Source organism: Abramis brama, assembly GCF_963993115.1.
Source record: "Abramis brama genome assembly, chromosome: 12".
Lineage (NCBI taxonomy): Eukaryota > Metazoa > Chordata > Actinopteri > Cypriniformes > Leuciscidae > Abramis > Abramis brama.
This window is the reverse complement of record NC_139974.1, coordinates 31,887,593-31,906,723: the sequence shown is the minus strand read 5'-3', so window position 1 is coordinate 31,906,723 and position 19,131 is coordinate 31,887,593. Positions and strand designations below refer to the sequence as shown.

Sequence of the window (19,131 nt, the reverse complement as noted above, 5' to 3'; positions counted from 1 at the left end):
AGTTTTACCGTTTTCGAATCCATTCAGCTGAACTCCGGGTCTGGTGGTACCACTTTTAGCATAGCTTAGCATAGATCATTGAATCGGACAGGACCATTAGCATCTCTCTCAAAAAAATGACCAAAGAGTTTCGATATTTTTCCTATTTAAAACTTGATTCTTCTGTAGTTACATCGTGTACTAAGACCTATATACGTGTATACGACCTATATAGGACCTAGAAAATCGCAACTTTTCATTTTCCGTCGGTCTTAGTACACGATGTACAGAAGAGTCAAGTTTTAAATAGGAAAAATATCGAAACACTTTGGTCATTTTTTTGAGAGAGATGCTAATGGTCCTGTCCGATTCAATGATCTATGCTAAGCTATGCTAAAAGTGGTACCACCAGACCCGGAGTTCGGCTGAATGGATTCGAAAATGGTAAAACTCAACTGTTTAACTCTGGGGGAGTTGTAAAATGAGCCTATTTCCAAAAAAAAGTGGAGTATCCCTTTAAGTGCACTGCACAAATATTTTTTTTTTTGTATTTTTGTCTTGTTTTCCAGTACAAATGTCTAAACATTCTTAAATATATTAAGTCGGTAACACTTTACAATAAGGTCTCATTTGTTAACATTAGTTAATGTACATGTATTAATTAACATGAACTTTCAATGAGCAATACATTTATTACAGTATTTTATTATTCTTTGTTAATATTACTTAATTAAAATCCAGCTGTTTTAAATCCATTGATTGTTTATGTTAGTTCACAGTTAATTAACTAATGTTAACAAATACAACATATGATTGTTTTTTAGTTTCAATGACTGATTGAAATTAACAAAGATTAATAAATATTGTAGAAGTATTGCTAATTCATGTTAACTAAAGTAGTTAACTAATGTTAACTAATGAAACATTATAAAGTGTTACCATTAAGTCAGAATTAAGTGAGTTTATGCGTAAAACAAGAAAAAAAGATCTGCCAATGGGGTAAACTTAATTTGTTTTCCCTTTGAATTAAGTTTATTTTATGACTCCATTGGCGAATATTATTTCTTGTTTTATGCATTAACTCACTAAACTTTGGGGAAAAAAATCAGAAAACTTAACTTAATATCTTAAATCATTTTGCTTCTCAAGTAAATGTATCTTGATATAAGAATGTTTAGATATTTGTACTGGAGAACAAAAAAAAAAAAAAAATATATATATATATATATATATATAGCCTATATATATATATATATATATATATATATATATATATATATATATATATATATATATATAAGGAAAATGATTTTTGCAGTGTGTGACTTTGGTTCCAAACACTCAGTTTACTCTACATGGAGGGTAAATTATTGGACTTCGTTAACGGAAATATTATCTCAGGTAAAGAAACAAAAAGTGCAGTTGTCACTGGAGCAGTACACTTATAGGAACTTTGAACCTTATTTACCCCTAAAATGTGCATATTAGTACCTTGGAATAGTAATATGTACCCTTAAGGTAATACTATGAACCTTTTAGTGGTAAATTAGTGGCAAAGTTTCAATTGTTGCACTTTTTTTCTGAGAGTGTATGGTATTTATCCATATGCATATTTGAACATGAAAACAGTAACCCTTTCCCAAAAAGATGGTTAAATATAGCATTTAGTGTATGTCTCTATAAGTGGTGTTCATGGGAAATGACTTACAGTGAATATGTATCCCAGGGTTGGTTGCCCCTTGTGCCAGAAGGTTAAGGGCATTTGTATGTAAATTTAAGCTATGTATCATGAGCCACGGAGTCCCTGGGGCTGAAACAGCTCCGATCATTTTGTGCATTTAAGTACTGTCGGAAATGACTGTAACATTTAGTTTGTACGCATTTTGTGTAGTGTAGATATAGTTTATGGTCTGACAGGCTTGTGCAATCAAACTATATTTCCAATCACTCTGAGGCACAAGATTGATAAAATATACAGATTATACAATTACCCAACTAATGTGCATCCTTTGCTTTTCATTATGCACTTAAAATGCTTCCCGTCTTTATTGGGAATTTACAAACGAAAGAAATACTGAATTGTCCAGTTTAACACACGTCATGTCACATCATGAAATCAATTGTGATTTCCAAACCTGCGAGAAGGAACTTCCCAGGAGGACATGAATGCAGCAATAGACCTTCTATGGCGTTATTATACTGCCAAATGTCAAAAACCACTTATTGTAACATAAGAGTACATCCATGTAATTCACAAGTGTGATTCTCTTGGCTTGCATGTAGATTTTCTTCGCCCTCGCACAAAACTGGACACATGCTCTCAAATATGCAGTGCTCTTTTATGAATTGCCTCTCAAACATTTGTCATGTGCACTCGTGAATTTCTCAGTCCTCGTGCGCTATAATTTAATTCTCTTTGCTACTGTATTAAACAGTCATTGTGGATTTAACGCTCCTGGCTGTATCAACCAGTCAGAAAAGGCTTCCATGACTGACAGATGAAATTGCTTAAAAAATGCGCATTTGACATTTGCCAGTATAATAACGCTAAACCTTCCGTCTTGGAATTAAGCTCACAATCCCCTTGAATGTTTGTGAAGGATAAAGACATACATGAAAATTGCAGCATCATCACGAGAAATCATTTATGCTGAAATGTCATATTCTTATAAAGGAGCCTCTTAAAGCATACCACTAATGGCAATATATGTTGTTCACTCTAAACAGGGGTTCCTCAAAGACTGTCCCACTGGGCATTTGAACGTTGAAGAGTTTAAGAAGATCTATGCCAACTTCTTCCCATACGGTGATGCCTCAAAGTTCGCTGAGCACGTCTTCCGTACGTTTGACACCAACAACGATGGGACCATCGACTTCCGGGAGTTCATCATTGCTCTGAGCGTGACATCACGGGGAAAACTGGAGCAGAAGCTGAAGTGGGCCTTCAGCATGTACGATCTGGACGGCAACGGTTACATCAGCCGTGATGAAATGCTAGAGATTGTGCAGGTCAGAGTCATTCTGCGATGGTTGTGCAACTTGTGCTTTAATCTGCACTATGAATCCACTCTTAATAAAGCAAATGTACAGTATATTGCATCCATACACTGATTTTCTCAGTGCTGTGATGATTTTGATAAACAAATGTGGATTATTTGGAGATTAAAAGTTTGATGCTAAATGCTAAAATGCTAACTGTCAAGGTTAGTGTGCGCAATAATCCTGAAATTTTGGTTAGCCCATCTCCCAGCCTCGTCAAACTGAGACCACGTTCACACCAATTGCTATTATGATAACTATTTTAGCTTTCACACCAGCGGACAATATTGTTCCGTTTTGTCGTCCGCTGCTTTAAAAGCTCAAGGTCTGTTAGATTCTGATTGGCTATCATTGTTTTTATCATTCATCAGCTGGAAAAAAAATTGTTCTGCAAGTGATTCTAACGATATTGTTTCTCTGTGACCTCATCGTTATAATTGTGGTGTGGACTCTTCTATTCTTTTATATATTAGATTTTTAGAACCATTTATCGTTATAGTTATCATCCTTGGTGTGAACAGACCTTTATGCTTTTTCAATAGGGTAACCATACGTCACGTTTTTTTGTGTCCTGTCCCCGACTGGAGTTGTCCTCGGAAATGTCTGTTTAGCAGCATGTTTAAAACGCCCTGCAAATACACTACAATAAAGCGTTCTGGATTGTTTTGCACACAATTTTAAACGTCAGCCGTCAAAATGCAGTAATGTGTGATATAATAGGTAGACAGTGATATGAATGCATATTTGTGATCAAAATTCAAAATAATAAGCCAAATTAAGGATAGCAAATATCCATTTCCAAAAGCACAAACATAAGATAACATTTGAAAATTTAAAAAAGTTAAATTATTGTATACAGTACATTCACAACTTTTGAAAATATTAAATACATTTAGAAAATGTTAAATAGTTTTATTTATCGTATGTTGTGATATTTATTTTGTTTAATTTTTGTAATAATGTTTTTTTGTAAAGTTATAATTTTATATATAATATATATAATAATGTTATTTGCAGTGGTTACTATTTACTATTTTTCATAGTGTGATTTTTGGTGAATTGTGTTCAAATCAGTTAGGGTCTGTTTCACCTGCAAATATCATAATAATTATTCATTATAATAATGGTATATAGAAAAAACTACAACATATCATCCCCATGTTTTAATTCATAGATAATGATATGATATTTCAATGATATTTTGACCACGTGAACTAGAAAATGTCCCCATGAATGTTTCCATTTCAGAAATCTGTTTGCCTCATCTTTCAGAAAGGATTTGCCATTTCTAAAAGTTTAGGTTTATTGAGCACATTAGTCTTATGATGGTTCGAATTTAGCAGATAACATCTCACAAATTATGGATCACAACCTGTTTGTTGACTTGTTGAGTGATTTTGTGTCCTTATGTTGGATGAAAGAAAAACATTTGCTTTCATCTTTTATGAAATGAAAATATGAAAATACTTGAAGGAAACAGATGCAATATTTAATGTTGAGCAGTTTTTCCCACCTAATATGTTACTTATTATCAGTGCTCATATTTCATGATCCTTTTACTGCAGCCTCAATATTTTGTCTCCTTTGTTGTTTCTCAAAATAATTCAAATTGACCAGCATCATTGATCATACACCGACATAGACAACGTTCAGGATAGCATACTACCATAAAATTTTACAATTTCCACATGGTATAGAATGTACAGTATACTGTGTATATACTACACCATCTGGTTCTAAAAACAAATAGCACTGTATTCTGACTAAATTACGTTTTTTTACAACAAAAAAAATAAGCTTTTTTTTTAAATAGCAATCTATATACTGCATAGTATTCAGCAAGTACGATTCCATTTCAAACTATACATTAACTATACAACAATTCCATTTCAAACTAAACTTACATTCTCCTTCTAAACCAGCAGTGACTTCATGTACAGTACAAGTCTTCATAATTTGCAGAAAGCACAGAGATGAGAAGCCCGACCCCTGGTGGAGAGATCAAGCACAGACATTAGCGAGCTGTCCCAGATGAATGCTCCCCTGTCAGCCTGTGCTGTGGGAGTAGAGAAGCTATTAGCATGTGCTTAGCATGCTCAGTTGGTACCAGTCTCCCTCAACCAGGCTTGGCAAAGCTCAGTTCTGTGCGATGCCTGACTGGCGAAGCCTGCGGGGAAGATCGTGGCGATGGGGGGGGGGGTGCCGTAGGTAGCACCCACGTTGGCTCTCTTCTCTGTTGGATTAACAAGTTAAATTTAACCGGGGTTTATCCCTGTGTGTGCAGAACGGTGGGATTATCCGCAAGCTCATGGAGGTTACAGTTGGCTGGCACTCTGAGATTGCAGCGTGTTGCATATTTTATCACAGCGGCTGCTTTTAAAAGGTGCAGGGCTAAGCCGAGAGTATGGCTCTAGCAGTCTGCCCAGCTGTGAAAATCATTATCCCTCAAAAACATAATTACATAATTGATTGACTTAAACCGTCTTCTCAGATTTAGTGGATATGGCAAGTAAATGATTTAAAAAATCACACAAAAGTGTGCTTTCTACTTCATGGCTCATGTTGAATCTTGGTGCAGCATGAAATGCTAATGAGTTTTGGCTGAACCTGTGAAGGCCAGATAAAGGTGGTCTACTGATATTCTAGCTTTTTTTTTTTTTTTTTACCTGGTTCATTCATATCTCTTACAGGCCATTTATAAGATGGTGTCATCAGTGATGAAAATGCCTGAGGACGAATCCACACCAGAGAAGAGGACGGATAAGATATTCAGACAAATGGACCTGAACAATGATGGTAAGATGTCGACCAATTCTTGACCGTTTGAATTCATTTTGAATTGAAATCACAAAATGACCTTGTGTGATTATTAAACAGCAAAAGTTGGGATTTAAAAATAATACTTCTATTCAACAAGGATGCATTAAATTGATCAGTAAAGTGACAGTAAAGACATATATAATGTTAGAACAGATTTCTATTTAACCCTCTGGTGCTCTTCGCGTAGTGGTCAAAATTGACCGAATTTTTTTATTTCAATAAAATTAATGTACTATAAATTAGTTAGATAATGTTTTTTGTTTAATATTTAGTATTTTTAGGGGATTTTATGGTACTAAATTATATTTACGCGGAAGTTTTAATCCATTTATTCACTTTTTGAGCATAGACCTGAAAATTTAATTTCCAGCTTAAACTGTCATGAATCTTGAATGCTTTAGAGCACAGACTTAAAGGAGCTGTATGTAAGAAATGTATTTCCATTAATCATAAAATGGCCCTGATGTGTCACTAGACAATCATGTTCATTTCAAATACTTATATCACTGACAACAGTAGTACGGCCAGGATATTGTCATTTAAAAGTGATAGTTGCAGCCCTCAACTGATGTTGATGTTGTCATGTTGTGTTTTGGCCTGATGCTCCACCCTCCACCTATCTACCAATCACAAATGGCGCTTTTCCACTACACAGTACCAGCTCGCCTCGGCTCGCCTCGACTCGACTCGGCTCGGCTCTGTTTGGTTTTCCACTGTGTAAAAGTTGTACCTGTACCTGCTTCCAGGTACTTTTTTTCGTACCACCTCCGGCGAGGTTCTGAGCGAGCTGAGGCGAGCTGAGGCGATACTAAAATGTGACGTGAAAACATGGCAGACTGCTGATTGGTCAGAGAGAATCGTCACTATTCACTGCGTCATCATTGCACGCGCCAGACGGAGTATCCTGAATAAAAAACAGCAAAAACAAAAACCAAAACATCCAAAAACAGCATACACTCGATTTCCTCCATTGTCCTGTGTGTGTGGGTAGCGGGTGTGTCTCGCGCGTCTCGCGTAAAAGATTAAGTCACGGCAGTTTCCTGCGGCGTCGCTATGACGACCAGGTACTATTGTGGAGGTACTATCTGCAATGGAAAACGGAGCGAAAAGCAAAGCGAGCCGAGCCGAGTCGAGTCGAGTTGAGCTGGTACTGGTAATGGAAAAGCGCCAAAAGTCAGTTGTGTTTCAGCATCCGGGTTGCCAGCTCTGCTCTAGTTAGCACAGCTGCAGCTACAAACGTTCGTGCTGGATCCTGCAGCCTATCTGGCAACCTCGAGTCAGGGGGAAGGGGGAGGGGATACACTGCTCTACAGTAATTTGAAAGTGATTGCAGTACCAGTTTTGGCCACAATCTTACATACAGTTCCTTTAAGTTTGATCTCTTTTCAAAGACGACACTTGGCAAATTATTGCTGAAATGAAAAAGTAAAAAAAAAAGTGAACTTATTTTTTCTTTTACAGAAATGTTTTTATTATTATGAAAAATGCACAAAAATACTATTTGAAATATATATTTTCAAAAACACGTTTTACTCTAAAATAGCAAGAAAATGAAAGCCATATATCTAAACAAGTTGTGTTCCAAATTTGAGCTTGATGTCTCAACAAATTAGCTTACAGCAAGATTTTGTTTGGCTGCAGTACCAAAAGTTTCCACTAGATGAAATTAATTTCCTATTCGTTTCCAATTTTTGACCAAGAGGAGCAAAAGTGTGAATATTTTTTTCAGGACCATTTAACCTTTTCGAATCATGTCCATGATTTTTTTTTTTTTTATACCTTTACCAAGTTTCGTACCATTCTGATGAAGTAAAAAATTCGGAAAAAATATATATATTTTTTTAAAACGGAAATTTTTCCGAAGAGCATTTTTTTATAAAATCAAATAAGTGCTGTCCTTTTTAACTTACTATTTATCAAAAAAATTCTTAACTTGTATTACAGGTTCCACTAAAATATTAAGCACAACTTTTTTCAACATTGATAATAAGCAATGTTTCTTGAGCATCAAATCAGCATATTAGAATGATTTCTGAAGGATCATATGACAAAGAAGACTGGAGAAATGATGTTAAAAGCCTGAAAATTCAGCTTTGCCATCATAGGAATAAATTAAAAAAAAATTTTTTTTTTTAATTTTAGTTATTTTAAATTGTAATACACTCTAAAAAATGCTGGGTTGTTTTAACCCAATTTTGGGTCAAATATGGACTAACCCAACGTTGGGTTAAAAATGCAATTTAAAAAATGGACAAATTGCATTGGTTACATTAAAAATGTAACCCAACGGCTGGGTTTGTCCATTTTTAAATTGCATTTTTAACCCAATGTTGGGTTAGTCCATATTTGACCCAAAATTGGGTTAAAGCAACCCAGCATTTTTTAGAGTGTAATATTTCACAATATTACTGTTTTACTGTATAAAATCCTTAGTTAATAAAGTTAGGAGTAGGGTTTGGTTTAGGGTTAGTTACTTGTAATCATGTATGATTTACTCTTATTACTGTAGTAAGTACATGTAACTTGTAATAAAGATACTGTAAGATAAAGTGTTGCCCAATAATATAGTCACCTTGACTGCATTCTAAAAAGTTACCAAAAGATCGCTTTCAAGTTGAACTTTTATCATATCGCAATTCAAATTTAAATTATTATTATTATTTTTATTTTTTTATTACTTATTTTTTTACCAAAACAAACCCAGTCCTTAGCAAATGCAAAGAACCCAGGTTTTAACCCAGGTCAGGTCAGGTCTTGCAGTGTCTTCTCTCAACTTTTCCCCTCACCCTTTCCGTCTTCTCTTTCTAGGCAAGTTGTCTTTGGAAGAGTTCATTAAAGGTGCCAAAAGCGATCCCTCCATTGTGCGGCTACTGCAGTGTGACCCCAGCAGCGCTTCGCAGTTTTGAGTCACTCCAGACAACCGGCACTCAATGCATGAAAGCTCTTATATCTCATTCTTTGTGTTCCAGACGGAAGAGTTTTAAGAAAGAAAAAAAAAAGTGCAACAATTTTACTTTCAGTTTTTTTCCCAGAAAGGACATGCGTACATCTGAAGAACAAAGACAACACCTGTCAAGACATCCAAGTCTGCTGCGTGTCATCGGTCCTTGTCTCTGCTAGTGGAGTGCTTGACTCCACACACACACACACACACACACGCACACAAAAAAGGGTCCAGATTTGGGAAAGGAATGTTCCTTTTTAGGAATTGTGCATGCATGCGCTCCCCACTCCTTACAAACCTTTTGTGTTTAACATCTGTGCTGTTTTGTTTCTCTTCCCCTTTGTTTTGTGAGGGCACAGTTCCCCATCTACTTTTTATATTGATATTTATGTGTATATACAGTATAAATGCATATTAGAACTACAAAGGAAGGCAGTTATAGACGTCTTTTTACTCACGTGCATCTTACGGCAGTATTATGTAGCTTCAGGCAGTATCCAAATCTTAGTCTCTAATTGACCCAGTGGACTGATGGACTGAATGTTGGGATTTTTCTGCTCTGGCGCTCATGATCTTTATTTTACAAAGAGAAGGCTGAGGATCCCATTCTTGAATTCTGTTCATTTGAACTTTTTGTTGTTGTTGTTGTTGTAAATATGTGGTTTGCCTCCATATCTCTTTTATTTATTTTTGCATTTTTATGGTGTTTATTTGACCAAGGGTGATTTTATTACTGTTTAACCGAGACGTGAGTCACTTGGTGATGTATTATGAGCAAGTTGTTATTAATTCAAGGCTTTTCAATGCATTGTGGGTAATGTTTGCATCAGGGGATACATTCCGTTGTGTTTTGAATGGAATACACTATAGCACATATCATTTGAAGCGCTTCATCTGTGTGCGTGCGGTTATATGCGTGTTTGTATGTACGCAAGAGTGAAGGTTTGCATGTTCTGGTGTATGTATGCGTCTGTGCTAACTTTCTAGTATCACTTTGTGTTGTGCAATACGATATCTTTGTATGCAAGCAAGTTTTGAACCCAGCTCGTGACAACTTTATCCTGCATCGCATGGTACTCAAAATCACCTGCTTAGGTTTCCATCAACAACATAGACAGGAATGTACAACTCTATAATTTATGATCATGTCTCACCTTTAGATAAAAAGTTTGAATACTGAAAGCGATCACTAAGGGCTTATTTTCACTCTTGAATGAACAGGTGTAAAGAGAACGCCACTGCTTTGATTTTTCTTTTCTTTTTATGCAACGACTGACATTCCATGACCTGAATTCTCCAGGTGCTCCTGCTTTGGACAAACCCATCAGCTCATGAACTCAATACATGCCCACTCTCAATACATGTGTAGCTTCCATGTTGCTTCCATATTTGTACCGAGGCCATATTTGATGCTGCACCCTCTATGGCAACTTTCCTCTATTATGTTGCATGAAAACCTCATGCGAGGACATAATGATTGTCCCCTTTTACTGACGTTGAAAAATATACTTCTGTGTTTAGAATGTCGCCTGAGAGTGATTCTTACGCAACGCTGGCCTGCAGTTAACGTTAGGAACTTATTGGTCAACCTGGTCATGTGATCACAAAGTGCAAAGGTATTTAGCGGGGTTGTGGGCATTCATGAATTTAGAATGCCTTTAAAATTCCAATACGATTCCTGAATTTTGATTGTCAGTAGCAAACAGGATGCAACATTTTATTTGAATAGGAATGTAAGGAACTTAAAATGAAAATTGAAATTTCTGTAATTTAAGTAGAAAAGCGATAAATAGATATATTTGCATGACACTTCATAATTTATTCCTCTATGAACACACACAAACACACTTTCACTGTAAAAAAAACAAAAACAACTTTGTGATTTTAACGGTAAAAGACTGCTATGGTAAAACCTGTTATTTGGTTAACAGTAAGTTTTTGGAAGTGAAAAAGAACAAGTCATTGTATAATTTACAGTGAAAACCGTAAATTGACATTCCCAGAATTCCCTGCATGCTGCTTCACATTTGATGTATTTTCATTGAAATAACTGTTTCTTCTTAGTTTTTTTCTTATCAGTTATGTACATTATGGTTTTATGTTACATCTAATGTTGTTAAATTAATGTTTACTGCATTACTTCAGTGTCATGTGTGTTACCATGATGGTGTTTTAAGTGTTTGTGTGAATGACATTGTGCACCTTTTATATATATATATATATATATATATATATATATATTTTTTTTTTTTTTTTTTTAACTTGTGGAAAAGCTGCTTGTGATGAGCTTTGATTCATCATATTACTTTCTCATCACCACCTGTGTTTGGTGTTTGTCAGTATTACAAAGATACAAAACAACAGACATTAGTACTTCAGAGGGTTGACATTAGTGACATTATATTAGTTAATTAGATGTTTTTTTACTGTAAAATTTTAGTTAAATCTGTAACTACCGTATTATTACGGTAAATTTCCGGCAACCACAGCTGCTTGGTTTTTTTACTGTAAACTTCACAGAATTTTTTATTATTATTTTTTTTTAACAGTGTAATGATAACTAATGCTCTAAGAAACCTTTCTAAAAAAAAAAAAAATCAATTTTCATTAAGATACATTTTGTGTTTAGTAGGCCTACACTGCCGTGCAAAGGCCGTAACTTCGTTTTTGGTCGAAAATGAGTTATTTATATTTTTGGCACATTCAAGACCTCCTTTATCATGTGGATAAGTATCTTGAATCAATTCCGTTGTTTTTTCGAGAAAATAATGAATTGTCTTAACAGTAGGCCTAACTTCCAAAAGCCCATGAGAAACAAAGGCAGAACACCGTAACATCAGTTACCGCTCTTCGGCTTTGTTTTGGAACGCTCGAAATGGAGTTACGGTTCTCTGCCTTTGTTTAGCCGCGCGTCAATATGAAGTTACTGTGCCGGTGTTCTATCAGATAATGCTACCTACCAGATTGTACGCTTATCAGTCCCTCTAACTTCTGATGTCCTCAGAGCTTTGTCCTGCACAGTTGCGGTCAGAACGTATGGTCTGAACCCGCCGTCGACAAACGTGCGATATCGATCGCGAAGGATTATGCAGAGTTGACAGAAAAACGTTACACATTGCCGTATCAGATGAATACAACCAAGAATTAAAGCCCCGCCTCACTCAGTACGGGTACAGGACCTGGTTGAAACACTCATGCATCTAGCTGGCAGAGTGCCAAAACTTCGCCGGCGCCTTCAGCCCCGCCCTAAACACGGTTGAGCCAATGCTGGACTAATATGGAGGTATTTTGTCATGTCAAATGTATTAATAATGCCATCAGAATGCAACCAAAGCCCATGATAGCAATAAGTAGATGGCTATAAATAATTGTAAATCATACAAAATAAATGCCATGATCACTAGATTTTATACAGGTGTTACTATAATGATTTTGTTAATGGTGATCAGCAACCAAATATTGATAATGTGGAAGTTATTGCCTTTTGCCTTGGCATGACTTCTCACTTTTTGCTGACAATATAGGCAGATACAGTAACTTTAAAATAGTGGTCAAAAGTCAAGTTTGAGCTCAAGATTTTTTTATGTATATAATTTCCATTACTAAAACATCTATTTGCCAGATTTCCAGTGTCCTACCTATAATTAATTTGACGGGACAACTAAAAATCTTTAAAGTCATTTTTCTCAGTTCCACACTCTAGCGACTTCAGGTCTTTTGCCTTTGTAAGGTTGTTGGTGATTTCAGCTTTTAAGGCCTGACCCTCCAAAGTATGCAAAACCTTAGATGCGACATAGGCTACTACAATTATGTAACTTTCGTCTGTCTTCGAAAGAGTTTAAATTGCCCTTGATCCCCGAATGAGGCCAGAGCCACGGTCCGGTTCAAAATCAGATCCAGATGCTGGACCGTTCCAGCGCCGCCCGGTTGAACGGGGATGCGGAGGGGTGTTGGCGGTACCCGGAGGACGCGGAGCGGTGCGGGTGAGAGTTGCAGGGTGGCTTGTACAGCTTTGGGGGTCTAACGGGCAACCTCCGCTCCTCGTCTCCTTCACAACGACTGGGTGAAGGTGCGTAGTGGGGCTCGGGCGCTCCCGGGGTTTTCATCTGAAAAAGAACACAGTGATGCCGCCGCTTTACAGTAGGATTGCAGTAGAGTCACCGAACACACTCACACAAGTATATGCGCGCATACAGGGGGCCATGTGTCAGTCACACATGTGTTAGTATTCTCTCAAGCATCTATTAGGAGGACCGCATGAGTTTTCAGATGTAGGCTACTGGAAACTTAAAGGATGAGTCCACCTACGCTAAAGCGCTGATTATTTGATCAAATTTGATCTCTCTTGAGAATCAGTGCAGATTTGCTTGAATTCAGCACATACCAATCTGCTCTCATCTTGTAAATGTTTGCGGAGGCACCAGGGCTGACCAAGGGAGGAGATGGAGACTTTAAATAAGCGGCATGAGAACACCATCTCCACTGCACTCATTAGTATCAATGGGATCCACAGGACTATCGTGGTGCCCTGAGAGAGAGAGAGAGAGAGAGAGAGAGAGAGAGAGAGAGAGAGAGAGAGAGAGAGAGAGAGAGAGAGAGAGAGAGAGAGAGAGAGAGAGAGAGAGAGAGAGAGAGAGAGAGAGAGAGAGAGAGAGAGAGAGAGAGAGAGAGAGAGAGAGAGAGAGAGAGAAATAATTAACCTTCGTTTACTATTGCGAGTTCATATTTAGGCTACTGTAAGTGACCTTGTATTTAGGCCACTTTTTATTGTTTGCTCCTTTTCTGAATCTGTTCATTATACTTGTTCATTATTTTCCTTTTTTTTATTGAGATTGTACAAGTGTGCATAATAAAACACGTCAGGGTATATAGAAAGAAAGAAAATACAGAAAAGTATCTTAAAAATGTGCATATTTGTATTGCATTCAAGTTTTTATCCCAAATACATTTTAATGTCAGTTTATAATTATTCAAACAGGATTTTTTCAATCCATTTAACTTTGTGAATAATTAGCAAATAGGCTTAGTAATTACATAAAAAATAAATACTAGATTTTTCAACATCCAATTAAAAAACACCTTAACATCACCTACAAAATTCTTAACCTCTTTTTGTGAATAATACTGTATACTCACCACATACCATATTGTACATATCATAAAGTATTTTTATTTTATGTTGTATACTGGCCCATATACAGTCTATCACCTTGACACCATAGTGTGGATGCAGCATCATGCAAAAGCAAAAGTTTACAGCTAACATTGAAATGGGTTATTTACACTTTGCCATAATTAGTTGATTCCATTAATTAAAATGTCTAATAACAATGGGGTTAATGGGGTTACTTTTTGGCTGTTTATGTGATCTCAGCTCCAATTAGGCCATTGATATGAAGACTACATCATTTTGAAAATTCACATTACTATTCATTTCTCTATCTGTAAAACTTTTTAATGAGGAAGAAATTAAGTGCACTTTTAATGAGTAGAGTGTCTCATTGAGAACAAAATGATCAGATCCAATGTGCAAATTTAAATATCTTGTCTAAAAACATGGATTATGACAGAAGAAAAGGTTATTTCCAACTATAATTGTGCACTTTTATGATTTTTAAGTTAATTAGCACAATATAATGAAATCCAATGTAAGAATACTGACATCAACATTAGCAATTCAAACCAAATTTAGCCATTATAAAAGTTAAAGGCACACTATGTAACTCATTTAAAAAAATAAAACTGCATGCATTGTGCGGGAAGAACATATTTTTAGTTGTGCTTTGGCTCTGCGTGACTGTGCGAATGAATATGACCCTTCACAATAGATAATAAACTGTTAGAGAGATACATATGGCAATTTATCTGTTCAATAAAATACCTTACTCATCTGTTGAGTAATAAAAACAAATTTTCACATCGCTTTTACATTTCAAATCCCTCAGTTCTCGCCGCATCTCTGAAAAGCCAAGCCAATGTTGATTCTGGTTTTATTACAAGCTCTTTCATGTTCTCTTTTTGCCCGCAGACTCTCCTCTGTTCTGCTTTTTATTTATTTTTATAAAACGGATGATTCCTCAGAGGTTCGAGATTTGGCGTGCTCCATGTATTCAACATTTTCTCTCATTTGTCCTTTGGTACTTACAAAAATACGAGTGGGGTCAAAAGGACACTCATTGGCCATGGTAAGATGACTCCTGCCATCATCACTGTAGCCACAGTAAACGAGTAGTCCCTTGTCCCCGTGAATTATGGTCTTTACCAAGGACACCGACAGACCGGTGACTGAGGCGGCAGCCACTAAACCAGCTAGAGCACTTAACATGAGCAGTGACAAGGTCTGCAACACAAGAGAGATGTTTTAACAGTATTAGCAAAGAACAATTAAACTCAAGCGCCAGGCAAAGGACTTTCCTTGCAGGCTTTTCTATATCACAGGGGGGTTTTGTACATTCTGAGCTCTGAAGGCACAAGCTCTCTGACAAGCCAGTGATCAAACGCTAGTGAGTTCGACACAAGCATTGATGAATGAGAGAGGAAGCAGGTGTGTGTCACTGAGGCAGAAAGAAGAAAGAGGGAGAAAAAAACGTACAGAGAAAACTGACAGAGAAAGCACAAACATAAATCAATGACAACACTTTCATGGGTTTCTTTCCTGAAAAAAACTCAGGTTCCTCAGGTAGTTGTGCAATCATTGTGTAACAACAGCGGAAGAAACAAAATCCCTCTTTTATCTAAAGAACAGGTCTATGCTATTAGAACATGATAAGAGGGTGAATATATGCAAATTTAATATTCAATGTCACATTTAACCCCAAAATCAAAAGAAGAAAACAATAAATTAATTTTAATAAATTAATAAAATAAATAAATTAAGAATATAAAGCTTATTTTTTTATGTCAAGTAATATTAAATAGCCTATTGACAATTAAGCACATTTCCCCTCAAATTTCATTATCATAATATGTCTGAGCATATTTAGGTATATCGTAACTCCCATTAGACTCAATTGATTGATGGTAAAATATAATAATAATAATTTAGCATTTAAATTATATAATTACACACCATTGCCACAATTATGCATTACCGTTATGAGAAAGATATTTTTGTTATTTTTCTCATATTTTTTATGAGAATATTAGGTGGAAATTAGCTTAAAGCTACACTGTGTGGGATTTACTCCCATCTAGCGGTGAAATTGTATATGACTACCAACTGAATATTACTTTCTAGCTCCTCCCATTCCGAAAGCGTTTTAACTCCTACGGTGGCCGTATTATTTCAAATCTGCCGGTGTGATGAACAATCGGGTCCGGTGTAGTGAAGTATCCGGTAACTCTATAGTGATGGGTCCGGGCTGAGGACCCAAGCAATCCGATTGGTTCAAAGCACGTTTTATGGGTAATCGCTTTAGTGCCTGGTTACAAATCATACAAAATCACTTTATTATAGAAGACGTTTGTACTACGTTATAACGAGTCATTAATGTATTTAATGTATTTTACATTATACGTTTCATATACTAGTATTTAACCGAAGCTATAGATTGTGAAATTAAACATTTCTCGTTGTTAGTGTGTTTTTTAGTTAGCTTAGATAGTAGCATAGCATACAGCTAACGTTATCCGATGATCATGCTATGAGCTTTACCTGATATTACTGCACTGATACTGCCTTACCGTATCGCGAGAACAGATTTAGATCAGGCATACTACTGGCATACTAATTGGGTCCTAAGCCCGGACTCATTTCTTCAGCCGGACCCGATTGTTCACCACACCGGCAAACGCGAGCAAATCTCCCTCTCGCATTCGTCACGGTGCCACTGCGTGTAAAAACGCGAAAGGCGAAGCTTGTATGTCCCTCTTTGTCTAATGTATTTTCAAGATGGATGCGCAACATGGCTTCCGCCATTCGAGCGACTCGCTCGTATGTATTCTAAATGGCAGATTATACACTTACGAGAATACTTAATTAGTTGGTTGAAGTGATTACACATTAATGAGAACGTATAATTTTGAAATAACGTGTTTTTTGCTAAAAATCAACTTAAAATATTACACAGTGTAGCTTTAATTGTCTAGTAAATAATGTCACAATATAAACAAAAACACTAGTGAACTTAAATTCTTACTTTTGATTATGAAGTGAAATATGAAGTGACCTGAGGTTTCATAGATTTTGTCTTTTAAGCATTACAAGAGAATCCGTGTGGTTTTAATTACAAAATGTAAATTACAGTTATAACCGAGACACATTATTTGTGCACGAGAAGTTCTTACTTACCAGTACCCTGTTCTTCTCATTTTTGGACAGAACAATAGTCAATATCCCAGTAACGACACCCTAGATAAATAGAACCGCACATTATTATGATTTCTTCTCAGCCCCCAAAATATTTGAATGCAAATATTTAGAAAATAGCTCTAAATACACACAATGAAAACAATGTGAAATTTATTTGAAAGAAAAATACCACAAGAACATATTTCATGCAAGATATTTCACAAAAAGGCGTTTGTTAGGTTTTAAATGAAAAATAGATTACAACAGAACGTATTTGGACAGTTGGTTGTCAAACATTAACGGGTCATGTTGATGAACTACACCTGTAGTTATTTTACTAGTTAAATATACTCTGTAAACAAATGGCTTGTCTTGTAGTATGCAAAAGACAGGACAAAATATTCCTCTGGTTGATGAGATCAAATTGCCCATTTTGCAGTTATGTCATGCCTCACCAGCAGGCCCGCTGTCAGGGCTATGACGTTAGAGATGGCGCTTTCCATGGCCTGTCCCCGCTGGAGGCTGAAGTGTCTCAGCACCACGCCATGGACCAGAGCACCCAGCAGGAAGTTCACATGTCCCACTAACACCATACTGAGGCCCATCTTCATCAGCCCCTTCTGCTCCTCCAGACTGCCACAACACACCCCTGAGAGAGAGAGAGAGAGAGAGAGAGAGAGAGAGAGAGAGAGAGCTGATGGGATACCAAATGTAGCCAAGAGCTCTGTGCTGACTTTACTGTCATTCAATGAATTTACAGCCTCCAGTACTTTCCTCTCAACTACATAAACACTAAGTTAAGACTCAGAGAGGAGACAAGGGTCGTATCTTATTTCACATGGCTGTGCTGACAAGCGTTACAGATATTCTGCCGGTGTGCTCTGGGAAGGACAGTGAAAGCTGAAGGAAATATTAGAAGTGGAGCGGAGCAGTGTGGGTGGACATTACTTCACAGCAAACACAAAGGCTTCACTGAGGACAGAGTTTGGGCTGCAAGAGAGATGTCACCTCAGTTAATCATTACACACTTTGTACACTTGGCACAGCAATCTCAACAGAAAATGGCTCGTTGGACTTTTGGGAAATGAAAAAAAGTTTGCGATAGTGATGGGGAAATGCTATAGAGATACATTTTAACATGATTTCCTAAGTAATAAGTCCTGCGGACTGTTATTTGCTCGGTACAACCATAAACAGAACTTCAATAAAGCATACTATTTCTGATATATGAAGTGTTTTTTTCACATGATGACAACAAATATTGTACGGCTTTTCTCAGTATTGCAAACAGAACGAAAATCACCTGTCAACTTCAACTCAGATTCAAAATCATTTATGAACATTTAGTTTGGTTGTCTCAGTAACTCACCTGAATTACTCATTGAACAATGTCCTCAATAGTTTAAGCGCTCTGTTAGATCATGATACTTCTGTATATATTCCAGGAGAGAGGAGTTTCACCTCCTGTCTGTACTGTCCTGATCACACATGTGTTTGTGTGCCCCGGATATTCCCTTACAGGTCAGCCTTTGAGGGTGGTAAGTTTATAAATCATTTGTTAAATGTTCTGAAATTCTGAAAAATATTCCAGCAACTGGATTCAGAGTGTCTTCAATGCCATGTATAATTGCATAAATGATGTAGATTCTCTCCACAAGAGGGACACAAACACAAAGGGGAAGAGAACTGCAAGAAACAGTTCTGCCAGTAAAACGTTTTCTGTTGGAGAACATGTTTGAATACATGATTAAATACTATAGGCCTATGCTTTCTTGTTGGTAATTTATATAAAAGTGCTCATGTTTAGGCTACTTTATAATTATTTATTACTATAGCCTACTAGACTATACCTCTTTTATATTATTATCATCGCAACAAGTAAAGCATAGTAAGAGTGCAAAAGTGCCACTGGCTGAAGGGGGAACAAACCAAAGCACATGATACTGTAGCCTATATGGCAATAAATTGCAAGATGGCAATGAAATGGTTAATAGGCCTAATGAAAGCATGATTTTGAATCAATTTGAATTTTATTTTAAATGCGGGGCATGTCAAAGTT

General features: G+C 36.5%; 2 protein-coding genes across 4 annotated transcripts in view; one reads left to right on the top strand and one right to left on the bottom strand.

Moving 5' to 3' along the window:
• Positions 1 to 10,309, top strand: part of hpca (hippocalcin) — a 42,611-nt gene extending 32,302 nt beyond the window's left edge. For all 3 annotated transcript variants that reach the window (XM_084130924.1, XM_084130925.1, XM_084130926.1), the window contains 3 exons: positions 2,707 to 2,988; positions 5,709 to 5,814; positions 8,647 to 10,309. In XM_084130924.1, the coding sequence (XP_083987050.1) occupies positions 2,707 to 2,988; positions 5,709 to 5,814; positions 8,647 to 8,744 (486 nt within the window). In that variant the 3' untranslated portion in view covers positions 8,745 to 10,309. The remainder of the gene's footprint in view (positions 1 to 2,706; positions 2,989 to 5,708; positions 5,815 to 8,646) is intronic.
• Positions 10,310 to 11,041: 732 nt separating this feature from the next.
• tmem54b (transmembrane protein 54b) lies at positions 11,042 to 18,724 on the bottom strand. The gene is made up of 6 exons (XM_084130923.1): positions 18,442 to 18,724; positions 17,528 to 17,721; positions 17,073 to 17,132; positions 14,928 to 15,122; positions 13,167 to 13,310; positions 11,042 to 12,888 (listed from the first exon to the last, which is right to left on the bottom strand). Exons 1-6 carry the CDS (start codon positions 18,452 to 18,454, stop codon positions 12,673 to 12,675), a joined length of 822 nt encoding a protein of 273 aa, XP_083987049.1. The 5' UTR covers positions 18,455 to 18,724; the 3' UTR covers positions 11,042 to 12,672.
• Positions 18,725 to 19,131: the final 407 nt, after the last annotated feature.

Bases quoted from the DNA above. Each gene is read 5' to 3' on its own strand.
- tmem54b (XM_084130923.1), bottom strand. The intron at 17,133-17,527 runs GTGAGGCATGAC...CTATTTATCTAG, and splicing joins CCCTGACAGCGGGCCTGCTG to GGTGTCGTTACTGGGATATT. The intron at 13,311-14,927 runs GTAAGTACCAAA...TCTCTCTCTCAG, and splicing joins TTGACCCCACTCGTATTTTT to GGCACCACGATAGTCCTGTG.